Source organism: Microcaecilia unicolor, chromosome 12 (assembly GCF_901765095.1).
Source record: "Microcaecilia unicolor chromosome 12, aMicUni1.1, whole genome shotgun sequence".
Lineage (NCBI taxonomy): Eukaryota > Metazoa > Chordata > Amphibia > Gymnophiona > Siphonopidae > Microcaecilia > Microcaecilia unicolor.
This window is the reverse complement of record NC_044042.1, coordinates 345,491-371,981: the sequence shown is the minus strand read 5'-3', so window position 1 is coordinate 371,981 and position 26,491 is coordinate 345,491. Positions and strand designations below refer to the sequence as shown.

At 42.8% G+C, this 26,491-nt stretch overlaps 1 protein-coding gene across 7 annotated transcripts in view; it reads left to right on the top strand.

The window, feature by feature from the left end:
* The first annotated feature begins 1,885 nt into the window (after positions 1–1,885).
* Positions 1,886–26,491, top strand: part of SLC6A17 (solute carrier family 6 member 17) — a 39,793-nt gene continuing 15,187 nt past the window's right edge. For all 7 annotated transcript variants that reach the window (XM_030221250.1, XM_030221244.1, XM_030221249.1 and 4 more), the window contains exons 1-7: positions 1,886–2,171; positions 7,627–7,784; positions 11,644–11,770; positions 16,102–16,283; positions 17,672–17,782; positions 18,170–18,411; positions 21,676–21,868. In XM_030221250.1, the coding sequence (XP_030077110.1) occupies positions 1,886–2,171; positions 7,627–7,784; positions 11,644–11,770; positions 16,102–16,283; positions 17,672–17,782; positions 18,170–18,411; positions 21,676–21,868 (1,299 nt within the window). The remainder of the gene's footprint in view (positions 2,172–7,626; positions 7,785–11,643; positions 11,771–16,101; positions 16,284–17,671; positions 17,783–18,169; positions 18,412–21,675; positions 21,869–26,491) is intronic.

The window sequence follows — 26,491 nt, the reverse complement described above, 5'->3', positions numbered from 1 at the left end:
GGGAATTAGTGATTAGTTTAACTGCCAGGTTTTGAATGATCTGTAAGCGTGGGATATCAGATGTATGAATTCCGTTGAGTCGAGAGTTACAGTAGTGAAGTTTACTAATGACAGACACATGAGTTAATATTAGTAAGGCTCCTGAGTAAACAGATGTCGAACAAAGTAGAGTATGCAAAGTTTGTAGAAACAGGAGTGAACAATGTTAGAGATTTGTGGCCTGAAAGTTAGATGCTGATCCAAGATGACTCCTAAGATTTTGACTGTAGCTTGTGGAACAACTGTGGATCCTGCAATAGAAACTGGAATTAAAGGTTTGAGATTATAGGTTACAAAATTTATAATCCAGTTGTTCAAGGTGGCTTACAAGATAAAACATACATAATAAAAACAGAAACAACACAAGCCATACAAACAGCATTACAACTACATAAAATGATAAAAGCACACCTGCCCCTACCGTACAGAATCTGGTAGAGAATTCCACAGTCTAAGCCCTTGCTCAAACCACTGATCACCTTCCTATCTGCAGGCCAGGGACTACTACAAGCACAAAATTGACGGGTGGAAGAACCACACAATGAAGCGCAAACAAAGAATGGAGTGGGAAATGGATAACGGCTCTTTACTGACAAACCATGAAACACCAGAGTGTTGGAAAAAATTCTTTATTGATAGGAGCTAAAGACTCAACATGGCACCGTGTTTCAGCTGCCTCTGACGTTTACATATAAATACAGTATCAATCCACATAAAATGAACAAAGCTAAATATGATATCAAATAACCACCATTAAAAATGTGATAAAGAATAATGGTAAAAAGTAGAAAGAAATAAAAAGACCAATGGACAGTCAGTGGACCTGTATAAAAAAGGTTTGAACATAAAATAATGGTAATGTTGTAAAATGATAAATGAATGGAAATACCAAGCTTAATCATAAAAAGGAAAGGGGCAAAAGGTTTAGAACATCGTTACCATTGCATACATATGTACCAGTTGAAGTATAATACAAAATACATAAATGGAGGTCATGCATTTTAACAAACATAATATCAAAAGAGTAAAAACAAATTTAAAACAATAATATACAAGTGCATAAATAAAAAATTGTACATTGAAATAAGTTGTATATAGAGGACATCTGTAAAAGTATAGTTAATGAAGGCCTATGAAGAATAGACCAGGTGACCAAAAAAAATACAAACATTAAGACGTGAAAGATAAAAATAGTGGGTACTGACCTAGTGCAAAAGTCGAGTGTTTACGGATGAGTATTGCAGTTGGGTTTCAGAAATCCGGTCGGAACTAACAGAGACAAAACCACAAACAATTCAGAAAGTGTCTTTCCTACAAAATATTTCTTCCTTACAAAATGCACCCACAGTCTAGATGTATATTAGAGAAAAATTTATGTTGACCAAATTAGCCTACAATTTTGGTGCTTTGAAGATGAGGAAAATAGGAATAGATAGTAAGCACGGATGGAGCTGACTTTGGCATGTACCAGCGCATATACAAATTCCTCAAATACCAAGGTTCTCCATCATGCACCAAACCTTACATTTCATTCATTGAGCAACAGGCTTGCAATTCAAGACTGACTTACCAATACCTAGGGTCTAGTGATGTCTTCTTTAATATTGGACAAGCAGTACATAAGTATTGCACTGGCTAGAAAATCAGCTTCAGATGTAATGAAAGTTAAAAACAGGAGGAAATGAGATGAAGGAGAGAGCAGGTCATATAAACAAAATGGATTCTGTTGTTAATGTGTCTTTGATGTTTATCTTTTGCAGGATATATTACATGCGACAGCAGTGATCATCTCTCCCCACACCCCTACCCTGCTCCCTGTCTCTTTCAAGCCCAGAACTAGTCCTAAATGCCTAAACACAGCAAAGTGACCCAACGTGAGCAAAGCAATGAGCATGTCACGGAGTCTGTGGCTGATCTTCTGGCCCATGAGGAACCAGTGGATTACAAGCGCAGTGTCTTAAACGTAAGCAGTGAAACTCACAGCAAGGACAAGGAAGTGGAGGAGGATTCAGACTCAGAAGACAGACCAGCCTGGAACAGCAAACTACAATATATTCTGGCTCAAATTGGCTATTCTGTTGGATTAGGAAATGTCTGGCGTTTTCCATATTTGTGCCAGAAAAATGGAGGAGGTGAGTGGATTTCTGCCCCTTCATTTGATTCTTGATCCACATCTCAACTCTTCATGCCCCCTAGACTGGGATAAATAGATGCTGCAGTGAGGACTAGAAAATTAGGGGGTAATATTCAGCCCATGATAGTAAGCAGCTTCCAGCCGCAGCCCATAGCATTGAATTTCTGAGTATGTGCGCTGATCTACAAGTTAACTGGTACCAGCTGATATTCAGACTAGTGCATGTTTAGGAGAGCCTTTTTGCAGTCCTAACTTTATTTGCTCACTTAGCTGGTTAATGGACTGAATATTGACGCTAACCAGCTAAATGCTGGCTCTGCCCAGCTGAGTCCTTGGACCACCCCTAATCTAGCCAGTTAGGGATTAGGGAATAGCTGGTAAGTGGAGATGCTCAACAGCATTATCCAGTATCAGCGGCAGGTCAGCTCAGTGGAGTTTAACCAGGCAACTGGGCAGGACCTCTCCTGTATTAACTGTACTAAGCAGTATATTAATTAATTAAATCAAATCAATCCTCTCCTGCCTGGTTAAACCTTTCTGAATATCAACCCCTTATTTTCTCCCAGCTCTGTCCCGTCAAGTCTCTCAGAGCTGACCCATTGGTCAGCATTAGCCTGTCAATGTTCAGCCAGCAGAGGTCAGAATTTATAACTACCGCTGCAGAATATTGGTGAAGCCTGGACACTAATCAGATTGTGTCATGGCGTCTGCCCAAATTTTCTTTTACACTGAAAGTCCAGGTTGGACTTGGTGAGCAAGAGTTATTTGGTAGAAACCAATCTGACCACTTAATTTCTTTTGAAAATTGACCCTAATTTAAGCTCTCAGCTACTGAGCCCATTTGAGCTCTTAGCTGTGAGCCCTGAATTACCTAGACCTGACCTTTGGAAAGCAAGTTGACCACTAGCATCTCCAAGCATTAACCTCTCGAGTCCATCACTTTTCACACAAAGTCTTCATTGTCCATAGCTCTGAATTCAAACAACAGTTCTGGAAAGAGATTGTGCAAAGGTCAGAATTAAGTAACATCATCTTCAGTAACACAAACTTCTTTGTAGCTTCTGAAAAGGGCATCGTATTTTGTCTGTAGGAGTGTCTATGTTGTTTTATTGTGATGCCTTATTACAGTTTATTGATAGAACCCAGGATTTAAAACATTGCAGATCAAAGCTGGAGATTGCAGGTTCTAATGTTTAAAATAAATGATGAACAGGTTCACTACAGAGATAGCATAGTAGGGGTGACCAGATGGAACCGAAAGTTCAAGAAGTTCTGGTCCACACCAAACCGCTGTGTAGTAGCTAAAGAATAAAAAGGTTTCCTTACACTTTGGAGATCTCTATGGGATGCCTTTGAATGTGTCCAACAAAAATGCTTTAAAAGCCTTGATGTGCATGATCATGACACTATGCTGTTGGTATTAGTTTTTACTTTTCCATTTAAATTTCTTTGCCTATGCTACTGATACCTTCCATCGGATTTTGCGATTCCTGACCAAGGCAAATGTGCCGAAACATGGCCTGTGTTGAGTCGTTGGACTTTATCTGTTGAACATATCATAAAGCATTTTTAATTGTATTTAGGAAAGGCTTTTAAGATATTGCAGTTTTTGTTGATTGTCCCTATTGATTTTTTTATAGGTTTTAATGAATGACATATCTGTTGTCTCTTACTGAGATGTGTTATCTTCCATCACTGTAACCTTCCTAATCAACATGTGTTACTGAGTGCTCATGGGATCGTTAAATGTTACAGCTCTCAAAGTCAGGAGTGAGCAGTTGTGGCTCTGTTCAGGCAAAGGAAAATATCAGGGAACATAAGAACATAACATAAAAACATAAGAATAGTCATACTGGGTCAGACCAGTAGTTCATCTAGGCCAGTATCCTGCTTCCAACAGTGGCTAAGTGAGGCCACAACTGCCTGGTAGAAACCTGTCACAAAATGCCTAGTACCCCGCCTGTGGTTACACTGTGGCCACCTGAAAGGTCTTTCCAGCACTGCCCAGCCTCACCTGCACTTGGGCTCATGATCTATACTAGCACCCTCCACCCACTGACTGTGTTCCACTTGCCTCTGGGCTTGTCTCCTACTGTCAGGTTATTCTAAGACACTGGGGTCACACTCCAGGGGACCCACAGTTCCCAGAAAGCACCCACAGACCCAAAAACATGAACCAGGATTCTTAGTCTAGGACAACAGAGTCAATAAACTAAATAAGGTTTATTGTCACAGAACCTGAACAGAAAAAGGTGAAATTGGCAAGCAATAACAGGTAATTGAATATGGATCAATTATAAAACAATCTAAATATTTGTTTACTACCTGGATAATATCTGGGGAGTTCAGGAAATATAGCTGCTCACAGGTTATAACATATAACTGCTCAAAGGGTCTTAGTAAAGAGATCTTTCTGTCTCCATTCTCTGGCTGAGACTGGGAAAAATCCAGTACCTTCAGACTAGATTTGAAATCCAGGGCCAATCAGAACCCAGGGCATAAATTTTGAAAGTAGCTGCCCAATGGTCATGCAGATTGCTTTTCCATAAGCTGAAACTGGAAGACTTTTTCTGCAACAGAACCCCCCACAGCTGACTTTTGCTTACCTAAAGCTAAGTATTGTAATCATTTATGAGACATTTGAGATGTTTGGAAATTTGCACTGAAGAAACACATATTTAATATAAATAATAGATAAAATCAATAAAAATCAACAAAAATACTTGGGGACCGGTGACAATTTTGGGAAAGTCTTAAGTGGCATTGAAATTTACTGTGTGCTAGACACCCATACTGAGGTCCTTTGATTTATAAGAACATTGGCATTAGAGAAGTGATTCATATGTACAAGCAGTGATTGTTTATGATTATTTGTTAGTGTTTTACAAATACCCCTGATGTGGCCTATTAGATTAAACATGGCCACATCGGGTCCCTTTAAATAAAGATTGTTTGGGTCGTTCTGAATAAAGACTTCTCTTTCTAAAATCAGAATTGGACGTCTGTATTTTGGCCCTGCCCTAGTACTGCCTAAAACCACACATCTAGTGCCATAAAGACACTAAAGACAGACCTGTTCAGAAGAGCATACCCCACCGACCCATACCTGTGACACAATGTAACCATAGACCATAATGGACATTATCTGACTCTTCCTCTCCCTTTCTAAGTTCCCCCCCAATTATACCTACTATACATGTACCTCATTCTACCAAAACATCACCTTTTATTTGTTCAGACCGGAATCGGCTAACGCCTCTCCGGTACTATGTAAGCCACATTGAGCCTGCAAAAAGGTGGGAAAATGTGGGATACAAATGTAACAAATAAATAAATAAAATAAAGACATACTGCAATGTTAGACGTTCATATCTTGGCTTTATAAAATCGGGATTTGGACAGCCATGTAATATGGATGTCTAAATGCTGCTCTTCAGACATCCAAAAGATGGCTAGAGCTTGTAAGATAAGAGGCGTAGCCTGCCTAGTGGCAGAGCCAAACTACTGCTACAAATCAACAAGGACTAGCAGAGCAGGGAATCAAGACCAGGTCCCTCTGCTTGGCAGTGAGCAGTATTGTCATTGAGCACAAGGTTGCCCATGTATTAAAGTTTTGTGGTCTCTTTAGCTCTGCTTCTTTCCTTTCTAGCACACTTCATCGCTTTTGTTTTCTTTCTTTCTTTCTCTCTCACTTCTGTATTTAAAGCCCTATCTTTGCTTTCCCCTTTCTTTTTAATTTTTTTATAACCTTTCTCAAGGTTATACATTTGATCCGGAAAGTGTTATTACATTTCGAGATTACTCAAAGAAAATAATATAATATAGGCACTTTATAACACTCAAGTCCACTATAAATCGATCCAAGGTTTCAAAATTCAGAAAGGTCAAAAGGTAAATAACAGAGCATCTGGTGTCTGAGCGTTACTGTGCAGGACGCTGAGCTCTGGCTGTGCTTCAAGGAACTGACCAATCCTATTTAATAGAATGCACCTCCAACATTCTGAAGCTGAGAAACCTCGTGTGGTTGGTCACTTCTGCTGGTGACGAACCCGGAAGTACGTGATGTCAATTCAGGAGATGGATACAGAGAGCAGGAATGTCTCAGCCATGCAGTCAGCTTCAGAATGTTGGAGGTGTGTTTTATTATATAGGATATTTAGTGCTGCTGTTTGGAGACTGGTCTGTGTTGAATGTCTGAGTATAGGTGGATATTCAGACCAGTACCTAGATATAGGTAACTGGTTGAAATTTGTGCAGCCTTTTTTCTGTCCTACCTTTATACAGGCAGTTACCTGGTTAATTGTCTGAATATTGCTGCTAACAGATACTCCTGGCTGTGATTAAGGTCCACCCTTGGACTGCGCTGGGGTAGATGGTCTGACTGGATATTCAGTGGCATTCTTCCATAGAAATGCTGCTGTAAATCCAGGTATGGCCCCAGTTCTACATCTACATCTACATCTAGTTCAGCATCTAGTGTAGGACAGAAAATATTAACTCCTTCAGCTCTCTTAGATGATATGAAAGGTGACAAATGTGAAGGATCCCTGAAAACGTATTTAAATGAATTAAATCAAATGATACATTTACAAGGAAACCTTAAATAAAATACTCCTCCAAGTTGGAGAATGGCAGGTTTTAACAATAAAAATTGTTTACGCCTTTTCTGGGTCTCTTTCGAAATATCAGGAAACATATTTATTCTTAGGCCCAGGAATAATTTATCCCGGTTCCTATAGAATAGCCAAAAAAGCCATTGTTTATCAGGAATTAAAGATACAGTTGCTACCATTGTAGCCGCCTGAGCTTGCTCTGTTTCAGAAGTTTCCAGAAATACGGTCAGGTCTAGAGAATCTTTATTTTCTTGTTGAGGCAAATCCTTCTGTGGGATATAATACACCTGATTAAAAGGTGGTATATTTTCCTCAGGAATCTCTAATATTTCACAAAGATATCTTTTCAACATATCCATTGGTTTCACCAGTTTAATCTTTGGAAACTTTATAAATCTTAACATTATTGTTCCTGAAATAGTTGTCATATATTTCCATTTTTCTTCTTAGATTAGCAATATCTTTTAGTATTACCACTTGTAGATTTTCCATTTCTGTGACTTTTTTCTCTATAGTTTTTTGGGTAAAAGATAACATAAACTGTGAAATTAAATCCCAAAGAGAATCGAGAGTTACCTCTGTCGGCTTCTCCAGCATTTTCAGAGGAGTATTATCTGGATGTTCCAGATTCTTCTCTAATTCCATACCTTGTTGCCCTGTAGTCTTTGTGGCAGGACTGCTCATCTCAGGAGACCTTGATTGGCCTGCTGAGTCACCCTCAAGTTGCAATTGAACTTCAGTCACTGGTTTCTCCTTCTCGCTCCTTGGCGGGAGTCCCATCGATCTGCTTTCCCCTTTATATCGTCCCTCTCTTACTGTTCTTCTGTTTGTACTCCACAGGTGCCTACATGATCCCTTACCTTGTTCTCCTGATTATCATTGGAATCCCACTGTTCTTCCTGGAGCTGGCCGTGGGTCAGAGGATCCGTCGTGGTAGCATCGGTGTTTGGAATTATGTCTGTCCTCGATTGGGTGGCATCGGATTTGCCAGCTGTGTGGTAAGTGTTGTACTGAATTTCAACATTATTGAAATGTTTTCTGAGTTACAAAGGATCCATTGAATCAATGTAATCTCTAACAACTGTTAAATGTAAGCTATATTGAACCAAAACTTGTTTTTGGATAATTGTGGGATATAGGTATGAATACATAAATAAATTAAATAACCAGCGTTTGACAGATATTTCAGCGTCTGCTAATATTTGCTGTATCTAATCTAGAAAGGATTTATACCCATTGTAGCATTTGAACCTATAAAGGTCTATTTTTTTATTTTATTTTATCTATTTATATATATGTAGAGGGTTGATGTTCAGTAGAACTGGGGCCATACCTGGATTTACAGCAGCATTTCTATGGAAGAATGCCACTGAATATCCAGTCAGACCATCTACCCCAGCGCAGTCCAAGGGTGGACCTTAATCACAGCCAGGAGTATCTGTTAGCAGCAATATTCAGACAATTAACCAGGTAACTGCCTGTATAAAGGTAGGACAGAAAAAAGGCTGCACAAATTTCAACCAGTTACCTATATCTAGGTACTGGTCTGAATATCCACCTATACTCAGACATTCAACACAGACCAGTCTCCAAACAGCAGCACTAAATATCCTATATAATAAAACACACCTCCAACATTCTGAAGCTGACTGCATGGCTGAGACATTCCTGCTCTCTGTATCCATCTCCTGAATTGACATCACGTACTTCCGGGTTCGTCACCAGCAGAAGTGACCAACCACACGAGGTTTCTCAGCTTCAGAATGTTGGAGGTGCATTCTATTAAATAGGATTGGTCAGTTCCTTGAAGCACAGCCAGAGCTCAGCGTCCTGCACAGTAACGCTCAGACACCAGAGGAGGGGGGGGGGGGCTGACACCAGAGAGAGAGAGGGGGGGACCTGACACCAGAGAGGGGGAGGGAGGGGGGGCGGTATCTCTGTCACACACACACTCTCACACACTCTCTCTCTCACAGTCAATATCTTTCTCTCTCTCACTCTCACACACTCTGTCTCACACTGTATCACATTCACTCTCTATGTGTCACACAGTCACTCACACACTCTCTTGGTCTCATACACTCAGTCTCACAGAAAGTCTGTGTCACACACATTCTCTCTCTCTCGCACACAATGTATCTGTGTGAAACACACTCTCTCTCTCACACACTGTCTCACATACGCACTTGCACACACTCTCATTCTCACACACTCTCTCTCTCTCACAGACACACTCACACCCAGACTCACTCTCTCTCTCTCTCACACACACACACTCGCACATTCACTCTCTCTCTCACACACAGTCACTCTTACATACACTCTCTCAAACATACACACTCTGAGGAAAACCTTGCTAGCGCCTGTTTCATTTGTGTCAGAAACGGGCCTTTTTTACTAGTCAGTGTATAAAAAGCCCACGGTAGGTAACATTTAAAAAACACTAGTCCCCTGATATTCAAAGGGTTTAACGGAACAGGAGAGGCTTCTGCCTGGTTAAACGCTGCTAAGCGACCCAACACATGATAACAGATTAATGCTGCTGAATATCGCCGCCAACTGGTCATCCCCAAACCAGTTAGGTTAGGAATGAGCCAGAGGCTGATTGTGGGCAAAGTGCCTACTTAGCCAGTTAATGGCGATTTTCAGTCCACTAATGAGCTAAGTAACCACATAAAGTTAGGAGAGCAAAAAGCCTCTCCTAACTTTATGCGCTAAGGCTGGGGGTCCTCAAACTCTGTTCTCAAGGTCCACAACTCAGCCTGGTTTTCACATGACCACGATGAATTCATATGAGATCTATTTGCATTTGCTGCTTCTACTGCATTCAAATAGATCTCAAACATATTTATCACTTTGTATTTGTTCACACCGGAATCTGCAAAGGCCTCTCAGGTACTATGTAAGCAGGGGTGTGCTGGTAAATTTTTAACAACGGGCTCTCTCTCCGGACATAGCCGGCCCTGAAATTTGGGGGGGAATACATGCCTCTCTCTCCCGTCCCTTGTGCGGGCATGCTAGGCATACCTTTGCCGAGCCCCACCAGCCAATAAATGAACTGCCACCATTCTCTGCTGCTTGTTTCTGGCTCTGAGCAGCATGATGGAACCTCCTTGCGCTTGCATGAAAAGTCCCAGCCTGATGCTCAGAATCAGAAACAAGGAGCAGGGAGCAGCAGCAGTCTATTTACTTGGTTAGTGGGGCCAGCAACACTGCCAGCAAAGTAAAAGAGAATTCAGGAGGGGGCCCAAGCCCACATTTTGGGAGTCAGTTGTTAAAGTAGCCATGGGGAGGCCTACTTTAACAACCGGCTCCCAAAATTCTTAAAAACTTAACAAATGGCTCTCGCGAGCCCGTGAGAGCCCGCTCCAGCACACCACTGTATGTAAGCCACATTGAGCCTAGAAATAGGTGGGAAAATGTGGGATACAAATGTAACAAATGAATAAATACAAATAAAATAAACATAATTATTGTAGAAATCCTGAAAACCAGGCTGGGTTCTGGACCTCAAGGACTGGATTTGAGGACCCCTGCACTAAAGTTATCTGGGCACCAGTCTGAATATTTGCCAGTTCCAGCTTAACTTCAGATGACCACTGAGACCCAGAAATGAATTCAATAGCAGGAGCCGCACATGCCCTGGCATTGAATATCCGGGCTCACTTTAGCCTGTGGCTGTAGGTGGCTCAGATGCCACTTACCACCATGGGCTGTATTTTAGAGGATTAGTCTTTTGGGCAGCAGTAAAATAATGGGCGATTTCAATTACCCCAATATTGACTGGATAAATGTTAAATCAGGGGAGCTCTAGGGAGGTAAAATTTCTAGATATAATAAATGACTGCTTCTTGGAGCACCTTTCCAGGAACTAAAGAAGGGGAGATATTTTAGATCTAGTCCTTAGCAAGTGGGGGAAGAGAGGTTGGTGGTTGGGAGGCGAGGATAGTGGAGGGCAGACTTGTACGGCCTGTGCCCTGAAAAAGGCAGGTACAAATCAAGGTAAGGTATACACATATGAGTTTATCTTGTTGGGCAGACTGGATGGACCATGCAGGTCTTTTTCTGCCGTCATCTACTATGTTACTATGTTACTGTGTAGTGGAATGCAGGGCATAGTACGAGAGGTAAAAATGTTGGGTCCGCTGGGAAACAATGATCATTAACATGATCAAATCTGCCAAACAACATAAAAACAAGAGGAGATTCCATGAAACTAAACCGGGTATACATATAAAGTATCACATATCAAGTAAAATGAGTTTATCTTGTTGGGCAGACTGGATAGACCATACAGGTCTTTTTCTGCCGTCATCTACTATGTTACTGTGTATATGTAATGACCAATAGATTCCACAACTTAATTACACACTACATATAAAACAATTTCTATTATTTGTTTTCAATGTGACTAACATAGCAAGATTCAAAAGAGGTGTGGCCAAGTTCCTGGAGGAAAAGTCCATAAAACTCATTGGCCAGGTAGACTTGGGGAGCCATTGTTCGTCCCTGGAAATGAACTACCTTTTAGCATCTGCCAGGTACTTATAATTTGGGTTGGTCACCGTCATGATAGGTTGCTGGGCTTGATGGACCTTGGTCTGATTCAGCATTGGTTTTTTAAAGTTTTTATAGCCTGTCCCAAAGTTAGTGCTATCCGGTTTATAAGCAATCTCAAAAATTCAAGTGTAAACCTGGAAGATTTTCTTTAGTCTTCAACCATTTGCAGATCAATTTTTTCAGCCATCTTTATATCGCAGAAGATGTGCTAAACAACAATTCATTTCAATGCATCACCCACCTTGCAATCCTTCTCTAGTCATCAGCAAACACTTTTTTCTCTCTCTGCTTTCCTAGGTCTGCTTTTTTGTTGGCCTCTACTACAATGTAATCATTGGCTGGAGTATATTTTACTTCTTTAAATCCTTCCAGTATCCCCTGCCTTGGAGTGAGTGTCCCATTGTAAAGAATGGATCCATGGCTGGTGAGTGCATTCCTTAGGTTTTCCTCTCATTATGGATCATACTGGTATAGGCATTGGAATTGGGGGGGGGGGGGGCACACGGGTCCTGGCCCCACCAAAAGTTTCTTGCCAGATGACCCCTTCTCTTATCTGTACAGCAACGGGAGCTTGTCCTTGGCCGGCTCTGCGTGGTTGTTAAAATCAGGCCAGGAAGTAGTTCCTCTCCAGTGTTAACAACTACTCAATACCAGTGGTCAGAACCAGCCAAGGACAGGCAGCAGGGCCGGTCTTAGGCAGAGGCGACCAATGCGACCGCATAGGGCCCCGCGCCTAAGGGGGCCCCGCACAGCGCCTCAACTCTGCCTCGCTCGTGCCTCCGCTCCGACCTCCGCCACTGCTCGCCTTAGTCGCCTGAGATGATCCCCATTCCCGCGGCTCGGCCACTCCGTTCCCGCCACCACCGGCGCGGCATCCACCCCCGGCTTGGGCCCGCTACTAATTGTAGTGGACTTGAACTGAATAATTTCTGGGGAGGGGAGGTTTCATGATAGCATTGTGCTTATTATTTCTATCAGGTTTTTTTTGTACAAGTTTAGCTTCATTTGTCTTTATTTGAAATTTCGTAAATAAAAAAATGTTCTAAAAATGGAATAATCTTATCAATGGGGTGGAGCTAGGGTGGGGGCGGGGCTAGGATGGGGCCCCACCAAATTGGTCTGCATAGGGCCCCGCACTTGTTAAGACCGGCCCTGACAGGCAGAGTGATGGTAGCAGAAAAACAAACTCCCGTTGCTCTCCAAGTGGAATAAAAAATCTGGGGTAGGTAGAAGGGGCTGATGCTGGCAATAGGGCTGGGAACCAATAAGGGGAAAGTGGGAGGAGCTAGCTGGGGCTTAGAAATAGGTGTGATGTAGGGGCTGGGGTCTGACAAAGGTGGGAGATTGGAGCTGGGGCCTGGAGATGGCTCTGATGTAGGGACTGAGGCTGGGGGCTGATGTAAGGCTTGGAATGGCAAGAGGGCTGACTCTGCCAGATGGTGGGGGTGGCAGAAGGAGTCTGTTGTGGGAGCTGGAAGAAGGGTCTAACACTGGAGTAGGTAGAAGGGGGCTCAGAGACAACAAAGGGACTGAGGTGAAGGGTTGGAGAAAAAAAATCTAATGCTGGGCCTGGGAGAAAGGGGCTGGGGGCTGAGAAGGGGACAGGTGGGAGGGGTGGGTTGAGGATCTGAGGAGAGGGCTGTGGATAGGAGAGGGAGGCTCCTGCCCAGTTAAACCCTGCTGAACTGGCCGTCTGGCACTAGTCAGTGGCAGTTACGCAAGTAGTACTGAATGTTACCTGTGACAACCCAGTTGGCGCTGGGGTGAAAAGTGGTCAGATCCAGAAGGTAACTAGCTAATACTGATATTTAGTCAACTACCTGGTTCAGTAAGCAGATGACGTTAGGACAGCAAAAGAGCTTCCAGCATGCAGTTTCCACTTCTGGGTGATAACTTGGACATGACCCGGCATTGAATGTCTGGCTTAGTTCAGCCTGCACCTGTAACGGCTTAAAAACTGCTGACCACTGTGAGTTGTATATAGATTCCAAAATGGTCCTACAATGAAGGCACAAAAATATGTATTTTTAATATTTAAAATGAGATTGTGAGCTTTGAAATTGTGGATTTCTTCTATTTTGTTCTGTATAGGAGAAAAGGTCTCTCTCTTTCTTCAGTGCTTCGCTGCTCACTGTCTGGTTTCTGGGGTTTTCCTTTTCATAATTTCCTTTGTATTTGTTTCTGATCTGTAGTCTTATTTATTACTAGGTGATGGTCTGCGTTTTCCTTGTATAATCACAGTGAAGGATTCTTTTAACATATAGAAATCCAGCTGGAGGGGTTTCTACAATAATGACTTTTCATAGGTAGGGTTAGTGCAGTTTGACTTTTTGCACCTGATGCTGGTATAGTATGTTAAGCATCTGAATTCTGTTTGCAAAGTTTTTCTGATAGTGGAGGGAGTTTGCGTTGCTTCACTAATGTGACATCAGAATTTGAATAGAATGTTTTTGTATGTTGAGTTATAAAGGAAACATTCTACTTCTGCTCTGTACCCATTGCTGGGAATGTTCCATGTGAATGAATAATGATTTTCTATCCAGTCAATATTCAACACTGACTGTCACAGGCAGAATGAGCCCTGGATATTCGGTGTTGGCCATGTCTGGGCACCAGTAGTCAAAGTGTACTGGTGGGTCCTGGCCGATACTGGCCCCTCCAATCCCCCATCTTGGTCCCAATCCTCCTTCCTCTCCCCATAGAAGAATGGTGCCTGCCCCTCCAATCCCCCTGGTTCAGATCCCCCCACACCCTACCTTCAAAGTCCATGGTGGTCTGAGGGAGGGGGTCATACAGGCAGCACCTATGCCCAGTCGTTCCTGCCCATTGCAGGTCTGGCCACAAAATGGCTGCCACGACCCCTGGTGGCAGTCCCAGGTTACTTCCCTGAGGTCAGTAGCATGGAATCTTGCAACTGTTTTGGGATGCTGCCAGGTACCTGGATTAGCAACTGTTGGAAGCAAGATACTGGACTAGATGGACCATTGATCTGACCCAGTATGGTTATTCATATGATTATTTTATGTATTTATTTATTGGGATTTATTAACCGCCTTTATGAAGAGATTCACCCAAGGCAGTGTACAGCTGGTACAGTTTAACATAAAACTTACAATTTTGTTAACAGCATAACAATAGTAAAATAACCAAGAATAAACATAAATACAATAAATGAGGTAAACTTGAAAACAGTAAATTGAAACTAATAATAGAACTACCATGAATATCAAAAATATATACATTTAACTGCACTGGAATTCAAATACCAGAGGTATAATACAATATTAGCGAGTGGAGGAGTGGCCTAGTGGTTAGGGTGGTGGACTTTGGTCCTGGGGAACTGAGTTCAATTCCCAGCACAGGCAGCTCCTTGTGACTCTGGGCAAGTCACTTAACCCTCCATTGCCCCATGTAAGCCGCATTGAGCCTGCATGAGTGGAAAGCGCAGGGTACAATGTAACAAAATAAAATAGATACTATTGGAGATTCTACATGGAATGTTTGCTACTATTGGAGATTCTACATGGAATGTTGCTATTCCACTAGCAACATTCCATGTAGAAGGCTGCGCAGGACGTCAGACTCACAGAAGCAGAAGCCTGCGTGGCCACATTGGTGATCTGCAAGGGCCGACTTCTACATGGAATGTTGCTAGTGGAATAGCAACATTCCATGTAGAATCTCAAATAGTAGCAACAGTGGAGGAGTGGCCTAGTGATTAGGGTGGTGGACTTTGGTCCTGGGGAACTGAGGAAGTGAGTTCGATTCCTGGCACAGGCAGCTCCTTGTGACTCTGGGCAAGTCACTTAACCCCTCTATGCTCCATTTAAGCCGCATTGAGGCCTGCCATGAGTGGGAAAGTGCGGGGTACAAAAAAAACCTATAATAAACTTGGAAAGCTGGTACTGCTAGAGCTTGTGGCAGCCATTTAGCCTAAGGAACTGCAATGGGCAGGAGAGAGAGAGAGGATCATTCCTGCCCTGATGACCCCTTGGCCACCATGAATTTTAAAGATTAGCCTGGGGGGCCCATGTCGGAGATTGGACAAAGGGGGGGGGGGGGCTTTGGCCTAGGGGAGGGAGATGGATTTTTGACCATAGGGTGGAGGGAGGCGGTGTGGACCAGTGAGGTTATTGCTTTTAAGGAGGGGGAGCAGAATCAGGTGGAAAATTGCATCCAGCCATACATCTGGTGACTGCAAATATTTATTTTTCAAAGTGATAAAGGGAAAAGTGTAGTGTTGAACTGAAATTCCTGAAATAATTGTTATTTTGCATACCTCCCTCAGGTTCACCTGGATTGGCCACTGTCGGTGACAGGATGCTGGGCTAGATGGACCTTTGGTCTTTCCCAGTATGGCACTACTTATGTACTTATAGCTCTGTTTTCGGTCTACAGCCTCAGCTCTCCAGAGTCAGGGGTTCAGTTCTTGTAGACCCTGGCAATGGGGCAGAACCAGCATGGATTTCACAAAGAAGAACCTTGCCTTACTAATGTGTGAGATTTGTTTGTGGATAAGGTTGAGATGGTTCATGTAGCATATTTGGAGTTTTAGAGTGCGTTTTGCAAGTTCCTCATGAGAGAAAGCTGAGCAAATTAAAAAAGCTGTGGAATTAAAGGCAATGCTCTACTGTGGATTAGGACATGGTTAAGAGATAGAAAACAGAGAATAAGACTAAATTGTCAATTTAGCTGGGATTGTGTAAAATTTTAATGAACATTGATGCCATTTTTTCTCATTTTGGTGCGTTTTAGTGGTAGAGGCAGAATGTGACAAGAGCTCTGCCACAACATATTTTTGGTATCGGGAGACCCTCAATATCTCCAACTCCATTGCAGAGGGAGGGGGGCTGAACTGGAGGATGACTCTCTGCCTGTTGTGTGCTTGGAGCATGGTGGGACTGGCCATGATCAAAGGAATTCAGTCTTCAGGAAAGGTGAGATGACAAAAGAGGTATGAGCAAGAACACATTGAAGAGCTACAGGCTGAGACATACCTAGAGAAAGAGAGAGATCCAGACATCCACAGTCAAAAGGACCATGGACAAATATCAAACATATAAACGGCGAGTGACCGTACTCACTCATAAATGCGCAGTAGAGACTTCCCTGTCTGTTCCGCCCCCGCGTCAATACGTGATGACGGGGGGGGGGCGGGACAGAGAGGGAAACTGCGCGAAGGGGAGGGAACCGCCGAGGTCGCCACCGCTACCCCCCCCCAAGGTCACCGCTGCTGCCACCCCTCCTCCTGGCCGTCTCTTCGCTATTCAACTTATATCTCCGCAGCAGGCAGATCAGCTGAGCTGCCGTTGGCCTTCCTTCCCTGCTTGTGTCCCGCCCTCGCTGACGTTACATCACACGAGGGCGGGACACAGGCAGAGAAGGAAGGCCGACGGGAGCTCAGCTGATCTCTGCCTGCTGCGGAGATGTAAGTTGAATAGCGAAGAGATGGGCCGGGTGGAGGGGCGGCGACCCACCAGCCCGTTTTAACAGGCTCAACTGCTAGTATATATATATAAAGGTTGTGTGTGTGTTGGGTGGGGAATAGAGGTGTTCAGTTAAGAATGAAAACAGATAAAGAGAAGAGATTTTGGACTCAGCTCACGAATTTTTTTGGTTCTTGCTTAAGGTGAGTTATATTTAGGTATAGTAGGTATTTTCCTGACTCTAGAGGGCTTACAGTCTAATTTTATACCTGAAGCAATGAAGGGTTAAATGACTTGTCCAACATCACAAGGATGTTTTGCATGCAAAACAGTCCTCCTTTGATGTTTGATGGTGATGCATGGTATAGCTCAGATTGATGCTAATAACATTGTAGCTCATTTGATTCCTACATTTTTTTGCATTATGTTTGTCAAGGCTCCTGACAAAGCCCCGCCAGCCAAAACACGTCCGTATCGAGTCTTTCAACAATGCACTTGCAGTATTTTGGAAGTAATAAAGACTTATTTACACCATCCAGCTTTGGCTTCCTCATCCTTGTCTCCTCACTCCTTGGTGTTGGTTCAACATCACAAGGAGTGGGATCTGAATGATTCTCAGTCTGCTGTTTTCATCATTAAGTTATTGAGGGCTTAACAGTTAAAGGATATAAGATTTAAGGGTAAGTTGCATGAGGTGGTGGATGAATGTAAGAAAAAAAAAAAAAGGAATAGGCTGGGAGGAAAAGTTGAAAGGGGAGAACAGATAATGTAAGAGAGGAGGGGATTTAGGTGTGATAAAGAGGTTATGGCACAAGAAGAGTGAGTTAGGTTTAAGAGAAATGATGGAGATATGAAGAAGGCAAAGACTTTTCTTTAATCTCTCCTTGTTTTATTCCTAGGTGATGTATTTCAGTTCCCTCTTTCCCTATGTTGTTCTGGTTTGTTTCCTTGTTCGGGGGCTACTTTTGAGAGGAGCTATTGATGGCATTCTTCACATGTTAACTCCAAAGGTAAGATTCCAAGCTTCCTGTGTACAGATTCATGAAACAGGATATCAACACTATGCCTCTTTGTCATTAGCTTAATAATTATAAAACTGTTTTTAATTTCATTTTGTATGGTGAACTGCTCTGTTGACATTGGACAAAGGGTGGGATGTCACCTGTTTTCTGTCTCTGCTCTTTCTCTGACTTGATATTTGTCTGTCTGTCTTTAATCTTCTATGTCTCTATAGTTTTTGTACTCCATGATAATGGCATGACCTCTCCTCTGTACATACCTCATTCACTACCTTTCCTTCACTCTGTCTTTATCCTATTCCATTTGCTTCTCTTCTTGTTCCATCTTCGTGCTTCTTTCTTTCATTCTCTCTCTTACTCTTGGCTATTTCTCGGCAGGTGGAAAAGATGCTCGATCCCCAAGTCTGGCGAGAAGCAGCAACTCAAGTCTTCTTTGCTCTGGGACTGGGATTTGGTGGAGTCATCGCATTTTCTAGCTACAATAAGCAAGACAACAACTGTCATTTTGATGCGGCTCTTGTCTCCTTCATTAACTTCTTCACATCAGTCCTGGCAACCCTGGTGGTGTTTGCTGTGCTCGGATTCAAGGCCAATGTGATGAATGAAAAGTGTGTAGTGGAGTAAGTGATTCAGTTCTGATCAGTAGATTAGGTTCAAGGGGATGAACTCGAACTCTTTAGTCATTTATTTTCATTTGGACTGGATTTGGACATGATGGGGTAGGGAACTTCTACACCTGCCCAGGATCTCGCCATTTGTACACCTCTACCGTCTGTTCCTCTTTGCTCCTCCCCTCATCTCCTTTCTTGCACCTGGTCAATGGTAAACATGGAAAGAAGTTATCATGGATTCCGTGAGCAGGTGTGCATTCACAGGTCCCATGGATCACTTTGCTCTCTTCTGCAAGAGCTTCTTTTTACTAATGAAACCCATGCAAAGAGCACCACATGCAAACACTGTATTAGAGGCCGAACAAGTTTTGGTTTTGGCACTGAAACTGGACAGAAATCCATATTAGGCCTCTTTTTGGTTTTTGGCCAAAAATACCAGTGCATTTTTGGCTGAAACTGATACATCTCCCCTCCCTGAACAAGAAGAGCTGCCCCTCCCTCCTCCTGCTTGCAACAAGAGGACCCCCCCCTTCCTGGACCCACCTGTGAGCCCCTACACTTGGGCCTCCAGTAGTGTTGTGGCCTAACCGGGGCAGTGCCCCGCTGTCTCCGCTGAAGGTTGCAGCAGTCATTTTGAGATTGGAGCCGGCATAGGCAGGAGAAATTCATAGTTGCTCCTGCTTATGCTGGCTTCAATCTCAAAATGCCTGCTGCGTCCTTTTTTGGTAGTCTCCTAAGTCTGCTACTGAAAGTTTTTGCAGAAACCAAGCAGCAAATTTTGGCCACATATTCAGTTTCATTCAGCCTCTTTGCTCTATCTCCCTTCATGCCAATGCACTCTCTCCTTTCCCTTCTCTTCTACAGGTGATTCCAATGTTCCCCCGGACTTGACCATGATATTCATTCCTTTCCATGCCCACCACACTCTACCTTTCCCCCAGACCCAACCCTGATACTCATTTCTTTCCATTACTCCCACACTCCACCTTTCCTCCAGACCTGACTCTGATACTCATTACTTTCCATGACCCCCACATTCTACTTTTTCCAGTAGACCTGATCCTGGTACATCAGGGAGTAAAACTACCACACTGCTTTGGGAAATTAGAACGTTTCAAAAAGTCTCCCTCCTGGAACTGGTACCTTATCAAGTGTAAAGAAATTACTCGCAGCTCCTTGACTTGTGCTCCAGGGTGTCTGCGACTCCTGGAATCACTAACTGCAAGCTGATCTATCTGTCCAGCCATCCCTCTTCTCTTTCTCAACACAGGGAAGGACTGAAGACAGAGCAGCACAAGGGAGTAGGAAAGAATTATTGCTCTGTTCCCTTCTTCTGCCCTCCCCTCTTCTCTGCAGGCTGCCTGAAGTGGAAAGTCTGCAGTACTGAACAGCAGTTCCCAGATATGGGGATCAGATGGGCTTTCAAAAGCCACCGGAGGTGGTTGTTAGCTATCGCTTAAATCCTGGTCTATTTATTAACATTACTATATATGGGCTCTTATACAAAGCTGTGCTATGGGCTTAGGACACCCTTACATGGATCTTTCCCTTATATTAAGCCCATTTCTTGTGAGGCCGTGAAAAAGCCATTTTTGTATTTGCTCCATTCATGGTCGTTTGCTAATATTACCATTAAAGAAAACTAACCTGGGTGCCCTTACTGCTTCCTGTTTAGGCTCTTGCAGTAACTCTGCAGTAACCACTTAATGTACACTAATTTACACATGGTAATTGGTTACCGCTTCCACAGCCACTCTTCTCCCATTCTCTACCCATGCCTCACCCCCAAAATGATAATTATACAAATACCATGTGCTTGGCACTCACAAATGCTAAAAGTAACACAGAACGTTTTAACACGTCCTGTGTTAGGTGCACATCTGTGCCTAACAGCTTAGTAAAAGGGGCCTATATTTGATATTAAGCTTTAGCACGTTCTGTGTTGGGTCAGTCCCTATATATGATGTTAAGCTTTTTGCTTTGTTTTACTTTGAAAAAACTCCAAATACTAAAGTGGAATATTTGACCAACTAAGTTAATGTCTTTGGCATGAATTAGTCTGAAAAATGTCAGGAAGTATTTTTTCACGGAGAGAGTGGTGGAAACTTGGAATGCCCTCCTGCGGGAGGTGGTGGAGATGAAAATGGTAACGGAATTCAAAAATGCATGGGATAAACATAAAGGAATCCTGTTCAGAAGGAATGGATCCTCAGAAGCTTAGCGGAGATTGGGTGGCAGCGCCGGTGTTTGGGAGGTGGGGCTAGTATTGGGCAGACTTCTACAGTCTGTGCCCTGAAAATGGCAGATACAAGTCAAGGTCAGGTATACATATAAAGCAGCGCATATGAGTTTATCTTGTTGGGCAGACTGGATGGACCATGCAGGTCTTTTTCTGCCGTCATTTACTATGTTACTATGATGTAAATGGCAAAAGACTAATGAAGATTTGGCAACTCTAGCACTGAGGGAACTGAGGCGAGTGCTGGACAGACTACGGTCTGTGTCCTGCAAATGGCAAAAGATAGATGAAGGTTTGACAACTCCAGTGTTGTAGATCACTTTGTCACATGCTGCAAGTGAGGGTGCTGTGCAACTCGGGGGGGGGGGGGGGGGGGAGAAGACGTCTTGACTGGCAAGTTGAATACTGTGAGCAATACTTGGTGTTGTTATAGGGTTATAACCAAGACTCCATCGTGTTTGGCTGTCTATATGTGGTTGGCATGGTGGAGACTTGACAGCCACTGTTTAAGTAGGGGTGGCTGGTGCAGCTCTAGTTGCCTTGTTGGGCAGGACTAGATGGATGGTGTGGGTCTTTATCTGCCATCATTTACTGTGTTACTGTGTAATAAACACAATTTAATGCATGTTATTTTGACTTCCCCACAGAACTTCACATTTTAGCGAGATTAACTTTTTCAGTTTCCAAAATGTTCAGTGTAACTGAAACTCTGCTGTGTTTTCCAGAAATGGTGTGTCTGGTATCTGAACAGCATCCTAAGCTAAACTTAACTTTTGTCTGACTGAGAGATTCAATGCCGTTGTCAGAGAAAAGTGTACCAGCTCTGTCTCCTATGGAGCCGCTTTGATAGTACAGTTCATGTGGCAATATCTGAAGAATCTCTAACTATATATTTAGTAAAATGTCTCCTAAATCCTTCATTTAGTAGAACTGTCTCTGAAAAATGTTTCTTGCAAATGGCTTTCAGTGGAGAAGCCCTGTAACTGTTCTATTATGACTTTTTCTTATGGGGTGCCATGATTTTCTCTTGATAGGAATGCTGAGAAGATTCTAGAATACCTGAACTTACGAATCCTGAGTCACGATCTCATCCCACCTCATGTAAACTTCTCCCACCTGACAACCAAGGATTACAGTGAAATGTACAACGTCATACGGACTGTGAAGGAGGATCATTTTCAGGAGCTGCGCTTGGATGCCTGTGTGCTGGAAGATGAGCTTAATAAGGTGTTCAGTAACTCCTTTCAGCATTTAGGGGGTAAAACTCGCTACAGGTCACCTACAGTTAAGCTGTGGGATGATGCAGAATAAGCACAAATTCTGTATTAGCAGTTATGTCTGCAATTGCTGTCATAGAAGAGCATGACTAACTTTAGAATTAGCTGAGTGGGTGGGGTAAATGATTGCACCTGACTGCTGATAGTATTCTGTGACCTGCACCCCCACACAAGTCCCAGTGGCCATACCCGGATATTCAATGCCAGGATTAATTTAACCAGCAATGCTTATAGCTTTAAAAAATGCTGGCTGCCATCAGCTGAATATTGGGTAGGTGGGGGGGGGGGGGGGGGGCTAGATTATTAAAATTTAATTTATATGAGCAGAGGAAGTTCAGGCGAGGGGATGGTCACCTCCCTCAATCTGACATCTACCCCCCTTCATTCCTTCCCCGAACTTATCTTCTTTTCTGGCTTTCCAAAAATTGAAGCGGCATTAATTCTCATATACTGCCTTGCTGCCGGCCCCTTTTCTCTACTGGGTCCCACCCCGCTTCCAAGGAAACAGGAAGTATGTCAGAGAGACGGGCCATAAGAGAGAAGAGGTCAACAGCAGAGCGGCATATGGGAACCACTGTCGCCCTACTTTTGGAAAGCAAGAAAAGAAGGTAAATTTGGGGTAGGAAGAGGGGGCACAATGTCAGAGCACAGCAGGCATGGGGGTGGATGCCACTGCGAAAGAGTGCCGCCTGAGGCCCCTGCCTCAGGTGGCCTAATGGTAGGGCCACCACTATATATGGGATTACCAAAGAAAAGCCTAAGGTTAGGGCGGTCCAGCTTGGAGAAACGACAGCTGAATAGGGATATGATAGAGATGTACAAAATCTTGAGTCAAGTGAAATGGATAAATGTGAATTGAGTGTTCAGTCTTTCAAAAAGTTCAAAGACTAGGGGACACTCCATGAGTTATTAATACTTTAAAACAAAGAGGAGAAAATATTTTTTCACTTAATACACAATTTCTGTTCTAGTCTATTCTCGGCATTTATATCCCACTTCTAACAGCGAAGAATCTAAGCGGGTTACAATAAGATAATAATAGTTACAGGAATCAAGAAAAGCAGTTGCTAAATCAAATATTTAGATACTTATCAAAGAAAACACTCTGTTTGCACTGAACTAGAGTTTCATATTTTACTAGACTGGTATATGAATGAACCGGCTAAAACACTTTTATAATGTATCTTCTTAATAGTCGAGAAACCAAGTGACAAAGAAGTATGAAAATGTTAGCATAGATAGGTTTAAAAAGATCTGGATACAATCCTGGAGGTAAAGTCCGTGAAGCCTCTGCTTGTACTTGGGGGTTGGTCACTTGGAATCTTGCTTCCCCTTGGGATTCTGTCAGGTACTTGTGACCTGGACTGGCCACTGTACCAAGTACCTACATATAATAAATGTAAATTGTGTTGTTTCACAGGCAGTATATCAAATCCATGACCTTTACTCTCAATGCTGGGAACAGGATACTGGACTAGATGGACCTTTGATCTGATAGCAATTCTTATGTTCTAAAACACAAACAAATCAGAAGATGCTCCCCAGGATAATTTGACATAGGGAGAAATGGGAAAGGGGTTACCCAAATGTTAAAATCACTGCACTGGGTTCTGAAGAGAAGTACCAAAAAAACCCCTATTAATTTAATTAAACACTGTAGTATGATTTTCAGTCTGCTAACCCAGGTCCAAGGGCCCAGATAAAGTCAGGACAGCAGAGAGGCTTCCTACAGTTATTCTGACACTAGTCTGAATATCGGCCGTCTCCTGGAGAACTTTTGATGGCCGTCTTTGACCTGGATATTCAGCACTGCTGCCTGGATTAGGCTTGGCATTGGATATTTAATTATTATTATTATTATTTTTAATGTTGTGAATGTTTAATTGTAAGCTGCCTAGAACAGTGTGGATTGAGCAGGTTATAAGTTTTAAAATAAATAAATAAAATATTCAGGTTAGATCCAACCAGTGGCTGTCAGTGCCTTTAAATTCACTGAACACTATGCTGTACACTGAACATGAAGAGACAATCCCTGCTCGATGGAGCTTACAAGCTCATTAGGACAGACAAACAGGACAAATAAGAGATAAAGACAAAGAGAAGCAAGATTCTGGAATTCCAAAGACTACTTCAACTACTTATCATTTCTATAGCACTACTAGACGTATGCAGCGCAGTACACTGGACATAAAGATACAGTTTCTGCTTGACAGAACTTATAATCTAATCAGGACAGACAAACAGGACAAATAAGGGAATTACTAAGGTGGGAATTATAAAACAGACATGGGTACTGAACAAGTGAGAAAGGGTTAGGAGTTAAAAGCAGCATCTGCCTGAATAAAGTTAGCACATCCATTTTTCCATCCTGCCACTAATCTACTCCTGGAGCAGCCTGGCACTAACCAGATAGCTGTGCCACAGTCTGTGCTGATTTTCAACAGCATTATCCACTTAAATGCCATTGAATATCAACATCAGAGCTAGCCAGTGGGAATATCTACCCCACAAGTTAATTTATTAGCCTAAATTTAAGAGTCAGCTCTACTGATGGGGGACGATTTGAGAATTATGAAATTACTGAAGTTGCAGTTTAACCACCTTATGGCAGGTGGCGCTAAACCTACCATGTCAAAGGCTGAGTAAGAGGGATGGGGCTCAGGCTGGGAGGTGGTTAAATGTCCTGGAGCAGAATGCATCAGGGAGGCCCTGAGTGAAAGAATCCTCCAGTGTGTTCCCGTTAGCTGCAGTACCTGGGGAGAGGCTAGGGAAAAGGAGTGGCCCTCAGCAGAGATTGCTGCCCTGTGTTTGCCAGAAGCAGAGGCTTCAGTGAGATAGGGACAAATTTCCTTAGAACCTTAAGTTAAGAGAGTGTCGACTAAGCCTGTGAAGCTGTGTTGGGGAGAGACTGCAGGAACCTCGAGAGTTAAGAAGAAGTGACTGTGTTGAAAAGCCACATCTGGAACTGGCTGTAGGGACCCTGAAGCAAGAGGGAAAAGTACTGTGCACTGAATCGTAGATCCCATTAGGGACAGGGATCAAAAGGAACTATAGTAAAGCTCTGAGTGATTGGTGTTTAGAGTGTCCAGCCTATGGAGTGAACAGACTTGAGAAATCAAGCTTATTTAGGATTTGCTATCCCACCCATCAAACATATGCCTAGGTGGCTTACATACTAAAAAAAAAAAATTACATTGAGGAAGAAACTGAAATTAATATATCACAAGTTAATATAGTAACAACACGTGACTAGAAAGTGATGGAGGGTAGAACTACAATTTAGGTAGGATGGGGGTAGGGAAAAAGGGAAGGGAAGGTGCTTCAGAGCTGTGTAGTCAATCAGGTCCATCTCTGTGGATAGCAAATGTAGAGTTAAGAGAATGCACCTAAGAAAGAAAAATCATAAGTTCTATTTTGAATGTTTGAAGTGTAAACTGAGAAAAATCACTTTCCTGGTGTGTTCATATACGTTTCCCAAAAAGATGGTATGAGCAACTGATTCTGAGAAGACGATTGAAGAGATTAGAATAAGGGGTTAATAGAAGGGAGAGGTATGATGGTTCGCCAGATAAATGAGTCTTATGCACCAAAAGCCATTGTGTGTGACTGTATTCCTGAGGGTTCCAGCCCTGGCTGTGGAGTCATCATAGTCTAGACCAAGAATCCAATCTGAGATAGGCAGTGCCGAAGGGATCCACTCCTTCTTGATGTGAGGAACCAAACTATTGGGCATATTTTTTTAATTTTCCAGATCAGGATAGGCCTCATTTGGTAAATTAATGGTCATACTAGCAGTGATAATAATGGGTGACTTCAATTATCCAAATATAGACTGGGTAAATGTAACATCGGACACGCTACAGAGATACAATTCCTTGATGAAATCAAGGACAGCTTTATGGAGCAACTGGTGCAGGAGCCGACGAGAGAAGGAAAAATTCTAGACTTGGTCCTTAGTGGAGCGCATGATCTGGTGAGGGACGTTATGGTACTGGGGCCGCTTGATAACAGTGACCATAATATGATCAGTTTTGACATCAACCTTGAAGTAACTGTACACAGAAAGTCAAATACGTTAGCGTTTAACTTTAAAAAAAGGAGACTATGATAAAATGAGAAGAACGGTAAAAAAAAAACTTAGGGGGGCAACTGAGAGAGTAAAAACTGTACAACAGGCATGGACGCTGTTCAAAAATACCATCCTGGAGGCCCAGGCCATACATATTCCGCAAATTAGAAAAGAAAGACGGAAGTCCAAAAGACACCCGGCCTGGTTGAAAAATGAGGTGAAGGAAGCTATTAGGGCTAAAAGAAACGCCTTCAGAAAATGGAAGAAGGAACCGTCTGAAAATAACAAGAAACAGCATAAGGAGTGTCAAAGCAAATGCAAGGCGCAGATTAAGAAGGCCAAGAGGGAGTATGAAAAAAGATAGCATTAGAGGCAAAAAAACATAGTAAAAATGTTTTCGGTATATTAAAGCAGGAAGCCGGCAAAAGAATTGGTTGGGCCACTGGATGACCGAGGGGTAAAAGGGGCGATCAAGGAAGACAAAGACGTAGCGGAGAGACTGAA